The 17,460-nt window shown below is 40.8% G+C and overlaps 2 protein-coding genes across 2 annotated transcripts in view; both read right to left on the bottom strand.

The window, feature by feature from the left end:
• Positions 1-6,668, bottom strand: part of LOC308118407 (calcitonin gene-related peptide type 1 receptor) — a 34,192-nt gene extending 27,524 nt beyond the window's left edge. Inside the window, exon 1 of the mRNA XM_080477808.1 lies at positions 6,368-6,668. The gene's annotated coding sequence lies outside the window, so the exon portion shown is untranslated. The remainder of the gene's footprint in view (positions 1-6,367) is intronic.
• Positions 6,669-11,151: 4,483 nt separating this feature from the next.
• tfpia (tissue factor pathway inhibitor a) overlaps positions 11,152-17,460 on the bottom strand; it is a 55,915-nt gene continuing 49,606 nt past the window's right edge. Inside the window, exons 4-7 of the mRNA XM_080478093.1 lie at positions 16,326-16,403; positions 15,257-15,316; positions 12,721-12,909; positions 11,152-12,647 (exon numbers count right to left, since the gene is read on the bottom strand). Of these exons, the coding sequence (XP_080334219.1) occupies positions 12,574-12,647; positions 12,721-12,909; positions 15,257-15,316; positions 16,326-16,403 (401 nt within the window). The 3' untranslated portion in view covers positions 11,152-12,573. The remainder of the gene's footprint in view (positions 12,648-12,720; positions 12,910-15,256; positions 15,317-16,325; positions 16,404-17,460) is intronic.

Genomic DNA, 17,460 nt, shown 5'->3' on the forward strand with positions numbered 1-17,460 from the left:
TATCAGACAATACTAGAAAGATACTTAAATTCGGAGAAATCTGACATGTTCCCTAATAGTGAACTACTAATAGCCTAAAATCACTTCTCCTTATCGTCAAAAGCATACCGCTCATAGAGCACGTCAATCTTGCTTTGATTTATTTAATGAATTAATCATTTTTAATTAGTAACTCTTCCATCACCTTAGAAAGGGAGGTATCTGTCCTTTGTGTCTGAGCCCAGTGGGAATCCCACTGAGGGAAACACTAATGACCATGTGCCAACTGCTGAAGCAACAAGACCTTTATGGCTTCAACCTCCGCGATTCTCATTCCTGTGTGTCATTTTCAAGTCCAGTAGCCAGTCCTGCTTCTCTCACAACACTAGTATGAAATTATAGTATTTGGCACAATGCAATCAAAAAAAGGGGCAAATTCAGGATTAATCTCCATCCATGGGAAAGGTGTGGATCACTTCCATCTAACATGTCTTTGAGCCAAATCTCAGAGGAAGGAAGAGTTTCATTCAATCTGGACAGCCTCAGTATTTACTGCCAGCAACGTTAGTTTACCTGGATGTTATTTACATGAGATTAAACAACGAAAAAAAAGTTCTGAAGGATCCAAAACAGGCCAAACAGCTAAAAGGCCCCGGACTGTTAAAATGGCTAAAATCACAAAAAAGTAAAAAAAAAAAAAAAAGAAAAAAAAAAAGAAAAGAAAATGCTGAAATGGCCAGAAACACCTCAAAAAAAGAAAATTCAATGTCCAATAGAATCAAAATGGATGAAGCAACCAAAGAGAAATTATAACACCAAAATAAAGATAATGTAGGTAAAATGTGTAAAAGGGTAAAATTGCAATTAAATAAAGGTCTGAGTGTTGTTTTGCTACTCATGATTAAATGTATTTGATGGAAGGAGGTAAAACTGCATGATTTACTCATGAAGGCTGTAGAACTCTGGCCCACGTCAATGAAAAATGTATCATTTTCTTCTTGTATTTGAAAAAAAAAAAAGAATAGTTTGAGGCTTCATCATCCTATGAGACCAATTAATTGCAATAATATGGAAAAATCTTCTTTTTACTGCTCCACTTACAGCAGCCCAAGCTCACACTAATGGTCATATTATCACAGTAGGGCAAGTTGGTTAATTGGAGATCCAACAGAAACGGCTGCTGCAATCATTTGCTCGCAGCAGCAGAAAATTCAAGGTAGAAGAGGGATGTGGGATAGTTTGCATCGGCCGATAAAACCTTTAAAAGCAAGAGATCTCTGCACTTGATTCATTAATGGACCTTTTAATCCCAATGAGGTACAAACGCAATATGGGAATACTCTGGAACGTGAAGTGGTCCAAAAGTCCTTTGTGGGTACAAGCCAGCATTTGGAGGCTCACCTTTGGAAGACGGACAAACATGCAGAGCTACCCAGGGACCATTTCCGCTCTGCCGTGTGCCAGAAAGCCCGCTCCCACACAGTAAATCAGGAAGCCTGATTTACTGTAGCAGTTTGTTTAGCTCAGTAGCAGTTTGTTTAGCTCACACAAACATGGAACACCCTTAGAAACCGCTCAGCCCTCTTTCCACTGTCCTCCACAAAAAGCGCTCACAGCACCCTGACATGCTTAAATCAGGAAACCTTCTGCACTGAAATCAAAGTACAGCGAGAGATGGAGGGGAGGAAGGAAAAAAAAAAAAAAAAGGCCCTTCATAATCTATGAGTGGAAAAATTACCTCAAAAGGTTTCGAAACTGAATCCAGAACCCGGGGCAGGGGAGGGGAGAGCCACATATGTACATCATTGTGCTTTAGTGTAAGATGATAACGACAGCTGGGGGTAAGGAGGCGGGCAAAATATATAGCGAAAAACAGGACTTGCTGATTTTATCGGAGCTGGAACACAATCCCACTTGAATACGTTTGAAGGACAGCGTGAGAGATGCTGTAAGACTTTAAAATCAGAGGTTGTATCCTTTATTAATGGTCCGCCGCGTCCACACCAGGACAAACAGGATGGGGGATCAATAGAGCGCTGGCTGCTGGGCCCGCTGTTCCTCCATGATTTATGAGGGGTTGCGTTTCATGGGAACCATCATCACTCACACAACTGTGAATCGGGCGGCCTTTGCACCCGTCAGGGGTGGCGAGCCACCCCCGTCTACGAGGCGAGTCCTTCGCCAATGCCCCAACTCCGACATGTGTGGACAGAAACACTGCAAAACTGTCAAGAAACATCTTCTTGCTGCTTTATCACCATGAAGAAGAGCTGCACAGTCTAAATAAAATGGCGACATGTGATCATGTCGGTGAGTATTGCGGTAATGATTTTGTTTGCAACAAATTCAAATATTTAGAAACGATTCATGTATTTTTGCTTCAAAGGGGTCATATTATACAAAATTCACTTTGTAATGGTTTTCCAACAGTAATAATCATCCCCATACCTGGAATGACGCCCCACAATTGAAGAAAGGCTGTCCTCTCTCTCTCCCCGACTTGTTTTAATCTTGAAAAAGTGTGTTGCACCAACCAGCCAATCAGAACTCAAACCCTATATAGTGTCATCGGGGGTTTAGCCCATCCTAATAAAGGAAGGCCCTCCCTTTGACCCTACCACAATTAAGCAGCTCTGTTCTGGCACATGGCACCACGAGAGGAAGTACTTCCTCCTATTCCCAAGATGGGCATGTGTGGGCGGAGCCAGTCCAGCTCACACAGACACAGCAGATTCTGAATGCAGCTCATATGATCCAATATTCAAATGGAGGAAAATCAAGAAAAAGCAAGAAACTTTGAATTCAGGGGACACTAATTTACACCTGCTTGCAACTTCTGTCCCACAGCCACCAGGTACAAATTATATAAGGCTGTCAATTACGGTTGGGAGGTAATACGGTAATAAAGCATCCTACGGTGTCTAAAAAAAGTGACGGTATCAGTTTTATTCATTAAAAAAAATAAAAAATTTAATCTGCTGTGCATATCGGCTTTAATGCCCAAATAATGAGTGTTTGGCCAGCACTTCTGTATGTGTGCTTGACTTTTCACTTTAATACAATTAAAGCTTTTAGTAGGCTTAACGTTTCTCCAAACTGTTGTTTCAGGAAATGACAGTTAATAAAGTTTTGGATGTGATGTCATCAAGTGCCTGCTCAGAAGTGGAACTGAAGAAAAGAAGCAACGCACCAAGCCAAATAGTGTCAAATAAGACGAGCCGCCTGTACTCACACTGGTACGCTGTATCAGCCAGTAGTTAAAGGTTAGTACTTGTGCTCATCCTTTTAAAAAAGTGGCATCGGTGCATCCTTAGTCTTTTGGGCTCATGCAGTTTCATACATGAAAATCTATCACAGCTCACAGTCAGCCTTTTGCGATATGGACATTGCACACGCTGATATTGCGATCATGATATATTTTGCAACCGTCCCAAAAAAAATCTCAACTTCACTCCAGCTGTGCCACAAATCCGCCAGAATCTGCGCCAGAGAGAGCCAGATTCCACTGGCAGGGCCTTTCTGAACGCCACGGCTCTGGGAACAGGTCCACCGTGTCGTGGGGCTTGTCCAGGCGACGTTGCGAACACACTCGTTTCACCCACATCAGATTGTCGTTTCAGGACTCGGGGCAGTAAACAATTGGCGTGACAGTTCGAAAAGGGTGGAGTCTGACGCGTCGCACAATATTTTCCCCCACCACTCAATCAGCTCATGTATTTAGCCACTGGAAGATGTCAGGGCGAAAAATGGCCTCAAAGGCTCATCCGACAGTCCTGCCAACTGGCAGCTGCGACACATTTGCCGTCCAAAGATTGCTGACAGCCGACATGCATGGACAGTGAGGGGAAAAAAAAAAAAAAGAGAGATTTACCCAGCTCACTTTGTGCTGTTTCACAACAGTTTGTGTCCTTCGGTAACCCCGTCTGTAACAAAGAAACCTCATGCGCAGCTGAGGCGAGGTGACGTCCGTGAGGAACAATGGACAGTAACGCTGAAGACCTTCGGGTTCGGATCCTCATGAAGAATGTGAGCGGTGGCTCACATTGACACAAGATTCCCTGATGTTGCGCTTAAAACGTCATATTCCACCAAAGCTGACTGCACGCCGACTGCCAGGGGTATCAGATCAGGGGTATCAAACATAAGGTCCATGGGCCAAAACCATCCCGCAAGAGGCTGCAACCCTGAAAACTACCCAGCAAATTGTACAAATTTCAAAAGGTTTATAAACAATTTCTTAAGCGTGGATGCTGCCATGAAAGACAGCTACTTCTTCGCTATGAAATAATCCTCAAAGCCATAATGTCAGGGTGAGTGTATAAAAACATGCACAATGCAACGGCTATAAGAGTTTTGTTGGACAGTTACGCCGAGTTTTCATTAAATTTGGCTTTATGTTGAGATGGTGTACATTTTGGGGAGTAATTGTTTGGTTTTGTGAAATTTTAAATATTTTCATCATCTGTGCAACAACAAAGAAAAACTGAACTGAAACGTGTTTGACGTGTTTGTGTTAACCTAGAGCTGCACAATGTAAATATCACAGGCGTATTTATGTCCACATCAAAAGGAGAATTACTGCATTGTGTTATACTGACATGGGATTATTATTATCATTTTTAATTTTTTTTACTTCTTCTCTTTCAACATTACTTCAAAGGTGGTGGCCAGAATGACAAATGTCAAGAACAAACAACCGCTTCTGAAACATCTGATCAAAATGAAAAAGAAACAGAGGGCAGCTGGGTTTTAAAGGAAAAATTTAGCTGAAATTAGGACGTATAAATCCCAAAGAAAAGACATGAACATCATACTGACATATATGCACGCGCTACATAGCATATACTAATCTTATTATTATTTACAAGTAATATCAACAATCCCTAACCTCCTGTCTGTGGTTCTGCGGGTTTCTTCTTTCGTTTTTTTTTTTCTTTCCACCACCACTTATGCTTCATGTGCAATTGTTGTTCTTTTCTCTGTAAAAGCACCTTGAAGTGAGTGTGTTGCATTTGGCACAATTGAATTGAAATAGAATTGAATATTATTACTACTAATTATTACTACTAATAATATACTCATTAAAGTTCATGCATATTTGCATATTTAACTAATACCATGCAACCCTGCACCATGCATCCACCAAACAACAGGTGCAGATTGAGCCAAGTACCTCAAGCTTGTTTCACATTGGGTTTGAAATGTTTGACTGAAAGTCAAAGCAGAAGATTAAAAAAAATAATAATAATAATAATAAACTGCACAAAAATGCTGTTCACAATTTTCTTCCACCTCTTTGTTGCAGGAGCCTCGAGAAAAAAAAAAAAAAGAAACCTGCAGCACTGCATCAAGCAAGTGTCCTCATGTCCAATCAGAGATGGACAGGGAGTCAAGTTAACCTCTCTGCTCTGTCACCTCCCTCATAATGACTCCAGCACATCTTTCTTCAGCTCTCCATACACACACACACACACACACACACACACACACACACACACACACACACACACACACACACACACACACACACACACACACACACACACACACACACACACACACACACACACACACACACACACACACACACACACACACACACACACACTCCAACAAGGGCTACCGTCATTACATCCACCTACACATCATCATCACCACAACAACCACCATCATCATCATCCTTTTATTTATTTATTTTTTCACTGTCCAGCCCACAAACTTCCAGCGTGTCCAAATCCGCTGCTTATGTAATCAATGCAGCAACCAGTGCTCGGATGGAGCTGAATGATTCCCACTGTAATCAATGTGAAACACTTTTCTTCTGTGATTAGTCAACCTATGGACAGGATGCGCAATCCGTGTGCCATCTACAAACGCACTGCTCTCGGCTCATGTGCAGCGTAAACAGAAATGAATATCATCGCTTTTGCACTTTTACGCATTTCCACAAGGCACATTGTAGAGGAATCCTGTGCACATCTCTCCATTTACCAAAACGACGCATCGAATTGGCTTTAAACTATCGACTAGAGACGAATGATGTGAAGGGCACCGCACGGTGTGATCCAAAAACACATGAACTGATAGATAGCGGGTCGACGCACAGTCACTGGACCCGCTTGCAGATCGTCAACCACACACACTGGATCGAGGAGGGAACATTAGTGTACTCATGCATATGTCCTCTGCAATCCCTCCACACACACACACACACACACACACACACACACACACACACACACACACACACACACACACACACACAGTGGACGTGACCTCGATAAACAGACATCCACGATACAGAAACGCCTCGTCAACTGCGCGTTAATTGCGCAGCTGAAAGTAACAACACATCGCGCACAGTTGGTCCGTTTGAAGGAGCTCCTACCGGAGGGTTCAAATCCAAACAGGGGTGGGTAAACTCTCCAGGCAAAATCCGACAGAAAGCCTTTTTCTTCACCCCCCCGAAAGTGAGTCCTCCTCGTCCCGGGGTTAATGCGCACGCAGAGAGTGGAGGCGTCCGCGGCGGATCTCCGGCGCACACTGAGCGCAGCTGAAGCGGCTGTCAGGTTGACGTTGGAAGGCGACCCACTACTTCCTGTTACATCACAGATGGAGCTCCAGCTGAGGGGCTGCAGCCTGCAGCCTGCAGCCTTGCACCATGTGCACAACACTCTCTGCTCTTTTCTGCACGTCACACCGTGAAGCCGCGGCTCGGACCGACCACAGCGACACAATACCGACACCGGAGAGTGTGACCTCGTTTTCTGCCATATACATATTCAAAAGACACTGAGGCAAACACTGCTATTTAATTATTATTTTTAATTATTATTATTTTTATATTATTTATAATAAATATGGCAGACAAAACCATAAAGATCTACATTTAAATGAATGAATGAATGAATGAATGAATGAACGATTGAATAAATGACATGAGATGAGATGAAGCCTAAACAGCTAAGAGATAATGAAACAAAAATATTATTATCATCTATTAAAAATTCTTAGTCTTCAGGAGATTTTTCGATAGATAGATAGATAGATAGATAGATAGATAGATAGATAGATAGATAGATAGATAGATAGATAGATAGATAGAATAATTATTATTATTAACAACAAAAAATATATACTACTACTACTACTACTACTACTAATAATAATAATAATAATAATAATAATAATGTACATTTCAATTACACAAATCATTGCACTGTTATACAGCTATTAACCAAAAATGATCCAGAAATAGCATCTTTTCAACAAGAGAGTCCATCCAGAAACAGACTCATGTGGTATTTAAAGAATACATTCTCTAAACACATATCAGTTGTTTTTCCACTGTGTACAACGTTTGAGCTCCCACACTCTGTGATGCTCGCTGTTTACACCCAGAATATTCTCTTTCCCTCTTCATCCTCACCACCTGCATGGCTGTTAGCAGCTGCTAATGTGACTATATGTTGTCATATCAAATAAGACATTTGTCATTTTCTGGCAACTCTATCTCCCCCGCTGTACTGTTCTCATCTCTATGAACAACACACACACGCAGTGCTGGTACAAACACAAAGCCAGATCACGGGTCTGGAAAGCACACACTGAAGCTGCATGTGGCTCCCTGGAGCTTTCACAATTCAAAGTGGAAATACACTGTCAAATCTTATTTTAGGTCTTATTTTGCACTTTTAGGCGATAAATGTGAGGTTTTTCCAACTAAAATGTGCACAGAATATGTCACCAAACAACAAAAGGTTATGATCACAGCCTAAACAGTCAAAACTGCTGCAATGACAAAAACTGGTCAATAGAATGAAAAAATAGTCAGCAGTTCTTAATTGTGTTTTTACATTTCATAAATACAATATATAAACTACAGCTTTGGTAAAAACAACGGCACTGTTGTTTTTGTTTTGATTTTGTTAATATCCCTTTAAAGACACGTCCAAACATACACAAATTACACAAACATACCAAAAAAGACAAATTCAATACGTCTGAAAATGGTGATGTACGTTGTGTCAAATTTATTCTGAAAGTTAAACATGTTTTTGCTATTTATTTGGCGAAGGTCAGAAAGAAATGTCTCTTTGGGTCTCAAAGGTTGCTGAGACCCACGTGGCCAGAAAACCAAGTAAACTGTGGATGATCCAAAAATCCAAACAAAAAGTGACCAATCCTGCCACATACTACTTACAACCTTCATTGTGGGCTGATTCTAGTTAATCTAATCTAAATGTATTGAATTCTTTAAACTTTGAAACTTTCAGAACCATCAGTGTTATTATAAGTGCATTTGGAGGCTGGGTTGTCCATCATTTTTAGCATTTCTGCAGTGTCTGCACAAACAGACATTGTTGTCAAAACGTTACCATGTAAACGCAAAACTTTCCTGAAACAATAAACCCCAATGTGTTTTCACTTGGAACGTTGTTGTGTAAACGGAACCTCAGAGAGTTGTGATGAGTTTTTTGTTGTTGTGATTATGTGAATGTTTCCAACTTGGATATGGGACTTTTCCAACCGGTAACTTTAAGAATTCCCAGCATCATTACCATTCATTGGGAATATGGAGGAACATACTTTTAAAAGAATGAAATGTTGAATTTTTATACTCAATAAAGTTCCTCTCAAGTAAAAAGTTGTAGTCCTCATCCATGAAGCGACCTCACTGTCCCAGTTAGTGTTTTTTAATATGTTCAACCATACACTCATCACACAGGATTTATGTTGAAAATGAATTTTTTTTATGTTCATTAAAGTCTGAGTCACTCGAAAGTTGAAGTTTTGTTCTTTAGTTCTTCTTTCTTGTTAGATTTTTCTCGTAAATATGTTGTTTGCCTTCGTTGATGTGCTTGATGTTGTGTTTCCTGTTGTTTTGTGTTTGACAATGTAGGAGAAAAACAACCAGTAGGGTCATTGTCGGCAGTCATGCAAGTATATAATTAGAAATGAGTGTGATTTATGAGCAAACATATTGTGTTTATAAAAGTTAAGTATATGTGTGGTGAGGTTTCGTACATACAAGCTACAAGCTCAATACTGCAGGTAGAGACACAGGAATCCTGAATGATGAATGCAAGTCCAGTGGGTTTTTTTCCTTTATATGTATTTTAGGCTGATTTCCAAACCACCCCCTTGTCCATCCATTCACTGCTTCTTACATAACGCAGTCTCAAGTGTTCACTCAGTGGGGAGCAGTGTATTCTTATCTCAGATACTTATCATTACTGCTGACAGCCTCCGAGTCCCTCCATCTAAATCTCTCCCAATGATAAAATCCACTGTGTTGTATAAAAACTAAAAACAGGCTTTTTTTTTTTTTTTTTTAAATTCACTGTGTATATTTTGGAGCGTGCTTCTGTACATGCTCACCCTTTCATAACGCTGGCACTCCAATGAAATGATTCACGACATGCTCATGCGGTTGCAGATGAAAAACGCTTCTGCAGAGCAGTGAGAGTTCATTGGATCTCGTCAAAACTCCTGCGCTGCAGAGGTTAACAAAAACTAGAGGTTATCAGAGACCGAATTAAACAGCAGAAAAAAAGTTCTGAATCGTAAAACTTGGCGGAGGAGTGGGCGGACAGTGTAATACCCAACAGCTGTGGGGAGCTCCAGAATCAGGTGGAAATTCTTTGTGGGTTTGTCACGATGAGAAAATCCACTTTCACAATCCACTCAGTTATATGGCAATGACATTTCTTATTTATTTATTTTTTCAATAAGGAAAAAGTATTGACTTGTCTAGTTTTAAAATAGCTGGTCCAGCTGCATCTGAATGTCTCCACACTGCCAAAGGTTCAATGTGATAAACGCTCTCCACTCATATTTTCACCACTTTAGCGGTCTACATGATATTCGGAGTTTCCTAACTTGGACGCCAGCGATTTCAGGGGAGGAACGAGACTTTATCTGCTCTGAGGTCAGAGCGCCACGTCAAAGAAAAACGGAATAAGGCCTCATTTAGATGACGTATCAAGTGAAAACACCGTCGTTTTTGCATTGTCGTTCAAGAAATGTTTTCCAGTTGCACAGCAACATTTTGAAAAGGATTTCAGTTTACATAGAAAAAGGCACAAACACTGAAAGTGATATAGTGAGCATGCCACACCACGAGTTGGCATTTTTGGTTGTTTTTGTAATGAAACCACACACACACACACACACACACACACACACAGTACACTACACTGGTGAGTACACAGGCATTCATATGAACAGATGATGAAGTTACTTTTTTTTTTTACGACGACTCTATAACTTTAAAACAACCAAGTCCCTCGTGAAGATGGAGCGGGAGTCACGGCACTTTGGAAGAGACATTGTTCTTCATGTCCATCTACTGAGCATGTGCAGAACTATTTACTACGATTGTGGTGTGCATGCGCAGTAGCAGCAGCAGCGTTTCAGAAAACGCAGAAACTCTCCGTTACCACGGCGACGGAGCATTTGCAAAAAGTTCCCAGCTGGCTCCAATGGACAACATGAATCTAATACATTTTGCGCACGACTTGAAGTTTGTGCAGATTGCACAATGAAATCTAAAAAGTTTGTGTTTACATCCCACACACTCTTATTTTGATGTATTTTGCCATTGCCACTGATCTCTACATCATTTCATACTGCATTTGTACTGGTTGGTTAGTTGATGTAGGTCGCAGCGGCAGTCCCCGTCTCCCCGAATATCTTACACCGTTTTGCATTTTACCGCAGGTTGTCTTTGGTCACACGACGATGACTACGGCCGTCCTCGAACCGGTCTCACAGCGCGACGTAGGACCACCGATTTCGAGCCGAGACCAAAGACATCGCCACGATGTTCTCTCATTGCAGGAGTGCTTCTGCTTCTTGATCACACCGAGTGCAACCAGCTGTGCCTCTTCACTCCTCAACCCCAGCACATACATACATACATACACTGGTATATATACATATGCAGTATATACTGTCCATCAGTTGGTCTCACATGTCTGCATCAAAGTTTAATTTGTCCCGTTGTTCTTTTAACCTTTTGCTCTTTTAGCCACGTCTCAGATTATCCCTGTGCTTCGCCTGACTGAGAATAAACTGATATGTCCAAGTCTGTTTCCACGTCTCTGCATTTAGATTCTCGACCTTTGTCCCTCAAACACCGAGCACAACATGAGCCAGTGGAAAACACATGCAGTGCAAAAAATCTAATAAAGGAAAGAGCATACATTTGTTGGATTTTATTACATAACCTCTTACAGTTCTGTTACAAAAATGATTATGAAACAACAGTGAAGTGGACACAGTGCTGGTCAGAGCCTCCGTTCTTTAGACAACACTGCCCCCCTCTGTTTCCTGTTACTTTACACACACAGGAGCGTCACAGTGAAGTAAAATTACACACCGTTACGATTGAAGTGCAGTAAATATGCTTGAAACCATGTCAAACTTTAGTTTTAACATCGATAGGAGCAAAAAGATCATCCATGGTGCACAAAATAACTGACAGTGAGATTAGCTGCTATAAAACACGCCAGCAAAACAAAACATGTTTCTTGTCGGTGATCGAAACTGTGAATCGTGAGTCAAAAACAAACAAAAAAAACCTACTTAAGTTGATTTTCCTTTGCAAAAGTTGTGCCATCTTGAGCTAAATCTGCCACATCTTGTGTGTTTTTAACAGCTCATCTTCTCCAGACTACACTGAACTTGGCACAAAGTGTGAATACTAATAGAAAACAGGTATACATAATAGAAAAGAGAGGAGAGAGTAAAGCCACAGAGGAACATTCGATGGGGTTTACTCTTTATGAGTACTGCCAGTCTTATCTTTTATCATCAGTAGACTTGAAGAAACTGCCTCTGGATGTATTTATTATTGCAGCATCTGCAGGATGAAGCTGCTGCCAGGAAATATTTGAGACACTTGTGAATTACTTGTTGCATTAAGAGTTCATCTCTGTGGGCCTGGTTAACCAGTTCAGACCTGGAACATCACACACGTGATTTAACGTCCTTTTGGAAAAGGGTTGAAATCTACAGAAAATTTAATTGGGTGAAAGTGAGATGGCATTTAATACTCAGAAGTGAAAACAATCCATATAATTGGAAAGAGGGAAAAAAACAAAAACAAATGTGACCTGAAGGAGGTGATTTCATCAAACAGATTATGAACCACACCATTCATGATTTAATGCTGAACTTCCTGGTGTTTTTTTTTACATTATGGAAAAATGTTGCTGACAACCTAAACTGGTCTGAAACAAACAAACACACACAAAAAAACTATGTGTTTTTACTTGAAACGTCATGTAAATCTGAGGGTCTCATACTGAAGTTGTGGGAGCAGCAAGTCAAAACAAAGACACACAACAAACATGTTTAACTCGACATATTTTCCTACTGAGTAATAACATCATACTTCAAAACAATGCGTTGGGAGGTTTCTGCGTGTCGGAGTGTGTTTGGCGCTTTATTAACGAGCCAGGAGGAAGATCAGATTTGGTCTGAGATAAACTACCGTGGGATTAAAACACAAGCGCTATAGGTAAAGCTACACAAAAAATTATGGACATAAATACAGAGCGCACGCTGAGGCAGGGTTTCCTGGCATCTTCACGCCGAGCGGCGGACGATGCTCTCCATGTTTTTCTTCCTTATCCGGATCATCTTCCTCCCGGGACCATGACCTGCAACCAAACCAGCAAAGCTCAAGCCTCTCGGTGTCGCACGCATGCGATTACCGTGGGAATCTCTCCCTACCCTTCTTGAGCTTGATGCACTTGTGAATGCAGTGTTTCCGGAGCAGGAAGTTGTTCTTGTTGCCGCCGCAGCCGCTGTAGGAGAACATGTGGCACCTCTTGGTCTGCGGGTTGTAGGCGAACCTCCTCTCGGCGCCGAGGCAGGTCCCCCTGTCCACGGGGCTGAAGCACAGCTCGGAGGGGCTGAAGTCTGCGGGGTGACAGCGGGGAAGGGCGGTCACTTTCCAACATTCAGAGCCACATTCTCCTTCCCTCAGATGTGTAATTATTCCAGCTGAATTAGATCCAACTACTGTCTGGCTGTGGGGACACGATCGGCGAAGGTTGAGGCGGGTGAGCGAGGGTTTGCTTTTCATAAGCGCCGTCTTAGCTTTGCACTCCACGTGGGTTTGTACATTTAATGCCTTAAGCTGCAGTCTGACTGGAATAGATTTTGTCTGCAGGCTCACACGCTGAAATTGACAGATTAAAAGGAAGTTATTATCGTGGCTCTCCCGATGGGGCCTGGCGAGCCATCCTGCTTTGATTCCCCGCCTCACCAGGTCAGTCGCAGCCGACAGCTCGTTAAAACCCACAAACGGGCTTCTCCACCCGTGAGGTCCAGAGATCTAACATTTATCTCATTTTAGATCTATTTGTTGAACAATGAGACATGAGGTTAATCCAAAGTGGCATTAGTGATGTCGACTTTCATATTGTGGACTTTGTGTATTCAACATCTGATTGAATCTCTTTAAACTCGATTCATCGTCAGGAAGGTACTGAATGAGACTAAGATCACATATATTCTCCTTACATCTTGGAACTAGTGGACATGCACTGCCTAATGTAGATAGTGACTCATCCTTCCTCACTTATTTCTTCTTTCAACTCATTTTCCCATTTTTACCTTTGCCAACGAAAGTTAAATTGTTTTTTAAATATTATGTATACAACAAGCCAGAAATGTGGTGTGTCTAGCATGAACTTCAATGGCGGTTTCTTAACTGGATGAATTTTTTTTTTTTTTTAAATTGCATGTTTTCAAAACGGCAGAAACACAAATGTTTCATATTTTCCAATAAATCACCCCAGGAAGCCATTTAAAGCATATAAGTGTGTATTTTTGTAAAATACAAATTTTGAGTGGGTCTCTATGTTTTGTCCAGACATTAAAAGTGTGTACCGGTGTTCAGCCACAAGATGTCAGTCTAGTTTCAAACTTGTAAAACAGGCAGGTCAGAACAGCCTCAGCTCAGTGCAACGAAAACCCCATTTAACTGAAAACTGTAATATCTTTGATGAAATAATTATGATTTTCCTCCAGAAAGTTTATGAAAACTGTTCTGAGATATTCATTAGTTTTCCATTAATGATGTGTTGATGGAGATCTTATCAAACAAATTACATTTAAGGGGTTTGATAATGAGAGAACTATTAAAGTTGTTTCAATCAGCTTCCCTTCCTGAACATTTTCTCACACTGGGATTAAATTTGATTCTTTAATTCTTAGTTTTATGTATTTTAAACTAGTTTAGTCTGGTTCTCTACAGTTTAAACAGGGCTCAGACTATTTAAAATAACTGCTCAGTAATCGGTCAGTAGAAGCAATAGGCCAAAAGGATAATGAAATGTTGGAGCGTCCTGTATTTGATCACAAGGCAAACTGCAACCAAATGTCTCAAGCACCTATAAATTCCTTTCAAACATGTAATTATACATGAACATGAACTCCAACTTTGTGTCAGGAATGAAAGAAGTGACAAATCTTGTTCAGGCTATTTAGACTCTACGGAAGAGTGACTCACTGCTGCCACCCTGAGCACAAAAGCAGAATTGCTCAAGGCCCCATTTACATGACATTTTCAAGTGAAAGGGAAAAACCTTCCTCAACATTTGGGGGTCTATTCACACGACAAAGGAGGTCAGAGCAGCTGAGAATGCAACTTCTTGAAAGTTCCATGGCGGAACATTTTGAAAACCCTCGGAAAAATGTGCACGTGTATTTAGTTTGATTACAAAAACAAACAGCAGCACCCACTAGTGGCCCAACATGAAAACTGCAATGGACCTCATTTTCAAGATGTTGCCGTGTGAAAACGAAACTGTTCAGAAACACACAAACTATTCGTCTTCACTTGAAACAACATAAACGGGGCATACATTGTAGACATAATATTGATGATCATCAGTTTTGTGGTAACATAAGAATAGAAACTGAAAGTGTTAGTACAATAAATGATGTGACTCTTCTATTGATATTCAACTGCAGTTTGGACAAGCGACTGGACATCTTAGCGGCTAAATCTCTGACCACCAGGTGAGTAGAGGTGATGCTACAGAAGTACAAAATAACAAAATTCACATGACAATATGTATATATTAACAAATCAAGATGCTCTGTCTGTTGAAGTCGTTTAGCCCAAAGAACCACAATGGATGGATTCCAATGTAACCAAAGCAAAGTATATTTCATTTGATAAAAACAGACATCATCTTTTATAGAAACATTTACTGTAAACAAACCTCTGCACCACCATACGGTCATATTTTCTTACCTGTCGTCAGAATCTTTGTGTTGTTGGCCTGCAACAGAGGTTCACTCACCGCAAGTTCTTCTACAAGACAAAGACAAGCATGAAAAGATTCATTATTCCGTTAGCTTTTTCCCTTTAAAATCAAACCCATACATACATTTTCACCTACAAGTCCTTTTATTAAATGCCATCAAGCAGGTGATGCATGTGATCATCCATTAGAAATGTGGACCAAGTCTAGCAGTACCACTGGTAGCCAGAGAGGCAGTGTTGAGCTTTAAGGCCATGTTTACACAACGTTTCAAGTGGAAATCGTTTTTGCATATTTATTTCAGAAACATTTTATGTTTACACTACAGGGTTTTGAAAACAATGTAGCTAACATTGGTTAGCAGTTTTCTTTTTTTTAAATTGTGGTTTCAGTGGCTTTGAGCAACATTATTATGTAAACAGACCCAAAAACCAAGACAAAAGTTTCCTGTTTTCACATGAAAACATTAAACAGGCCCTAAAAACTAATTATAACATGGAAAGTTCTTGCCGTGCAGGTGTGTAACCGCCTCACAGACCACTACGCCGGCCATATCAATATTTCTCAGCAACAAACCGGTATTTTATTAATGTGTCGATTTAAAGCAGTGTCCTCTAATATATTGATTACTAAGCACTAATTCCAAAGCACTGGACACATGCAAGTATAAGGTTAGTTTGATTTACACCATCTGAAGGTCACATATCTGCTTTTTTGCATATGTCAGGCTTACCTGAGCTTTAAAGGTCCCATAATATGCAAAATTACTTTATAATGGTTTTCGAACAGTAATATGTGTCCCCGCAGTCTGTGTGTGAGGCCCCGGAAGTGATGAAAGTCTGTCATCGCTCTCACTTGCTTGTTGACGTGCGAATGTGTGCCGATACAGACGATTCAGAGGTTTTACTTTCATGACATAAACTGGGGACACAACTACTCCCTCTGGTTGTGGATACCCACTTTGACCCTCCCACAGGTGGATGAGCTCGGACCTCTAAAATGACGAGACGGCACCATTTTTTTTTTCATTCAGAAAGATTCATGTACATTCAGTTTTACCTATCACTAGAGTTGGCTGAACATCCGCGGCTCGGCTTGGAGGCTGCGTGTGGACCTCTGGAGCCTTGTTAGGCTCCGCTATATCGACAAGACAGAAAATGAACAATTTAACAAAGTGTTTCTCACACAGGACATCAATCCAGTCCACTACATTTAGAGCAAACTTCATTACCTCCCACTGATCAATCACCATTAAAGAAAGTTTAACGTCATTAGCATTAGACTGAGGAGGGCGTTGCGCTGCAAACACATTGTCTACAAATGGAGCTGGAGACTCAATTTATCTGAAATTACTAACCTTAAAAAAAGAAATAACATTTTTCAATTGATTTCCTGTACGACATGCACTGTGGGCGTAATTGGTCACAGTCGGGTGGCTTGCTCATTATTTTTCTGTACAATTTCGAAAGCTAAATGACTTGTAAGTCGTGCCTAAGTCCGGGATAATTGACTGTGCTTTGGTCACTTTGAAACGATTTAAATGCTAAATCAAGGCAGGGTGTGATTTCATGGTCAGCTGAAGTTCATCACAAAGTTAATTTTCTGAGGGGGCACTTAGTTTGACGGCGTCACCTCTCCGAAATGACTTTTCAGGCGGGATCGCCTGGGCTCCGGCCGACCGCGGACCCTGGAGTATGTGTGAGAATGAGGCCGTGCGTTTCAGCCTTGAACTAAGGGCGATAACGTAATTATTTTGGGGTTTTGGCTAATTAAAGAGCTCACAACGATAAAGTGGAAAACAGCAACGACAACAGTTCGGATTGAAATTGCCGCTTGTCTTGTGTGTTCACTCCGTTTAATTAGACTCACACAATCTGTTCATTCACTTTGCATAGACACGAACTTCTGATTGCTAAATATATAACTAGAAACATTAAGAGAATAACAGGTAGAATATACATCATGCATGATGGTATATTTTGTTTCATATGTAAACATTGTATATCAAACTTAAATATACACACACACACACACATACAGATTATGGAGCAAGCGAGTCATATACTCTAGTCAAGAGGTGTCATTCTATTTAATTTTACTTCAGGGGCCACATACAGCCCTATTACATCTTGTGGGCTGAATCAGTTTGTTGTGGCGCAGAGTATACAGGATGAATATGTCTATGTTTATGCGA

This window comes from Lipophrys pholis (genome assembly GCF_963383615.2).
Source record: "Lipophrys pholis genome assembly, chromosome: 13".
Taxonomy (NCBI): domain Eukaryota; kingdom Metazoa; phylum Chordata; class Actinopteri; order Blenniiformes; family Blenniidae; genus Lipophrys; species Lipophrys pholis.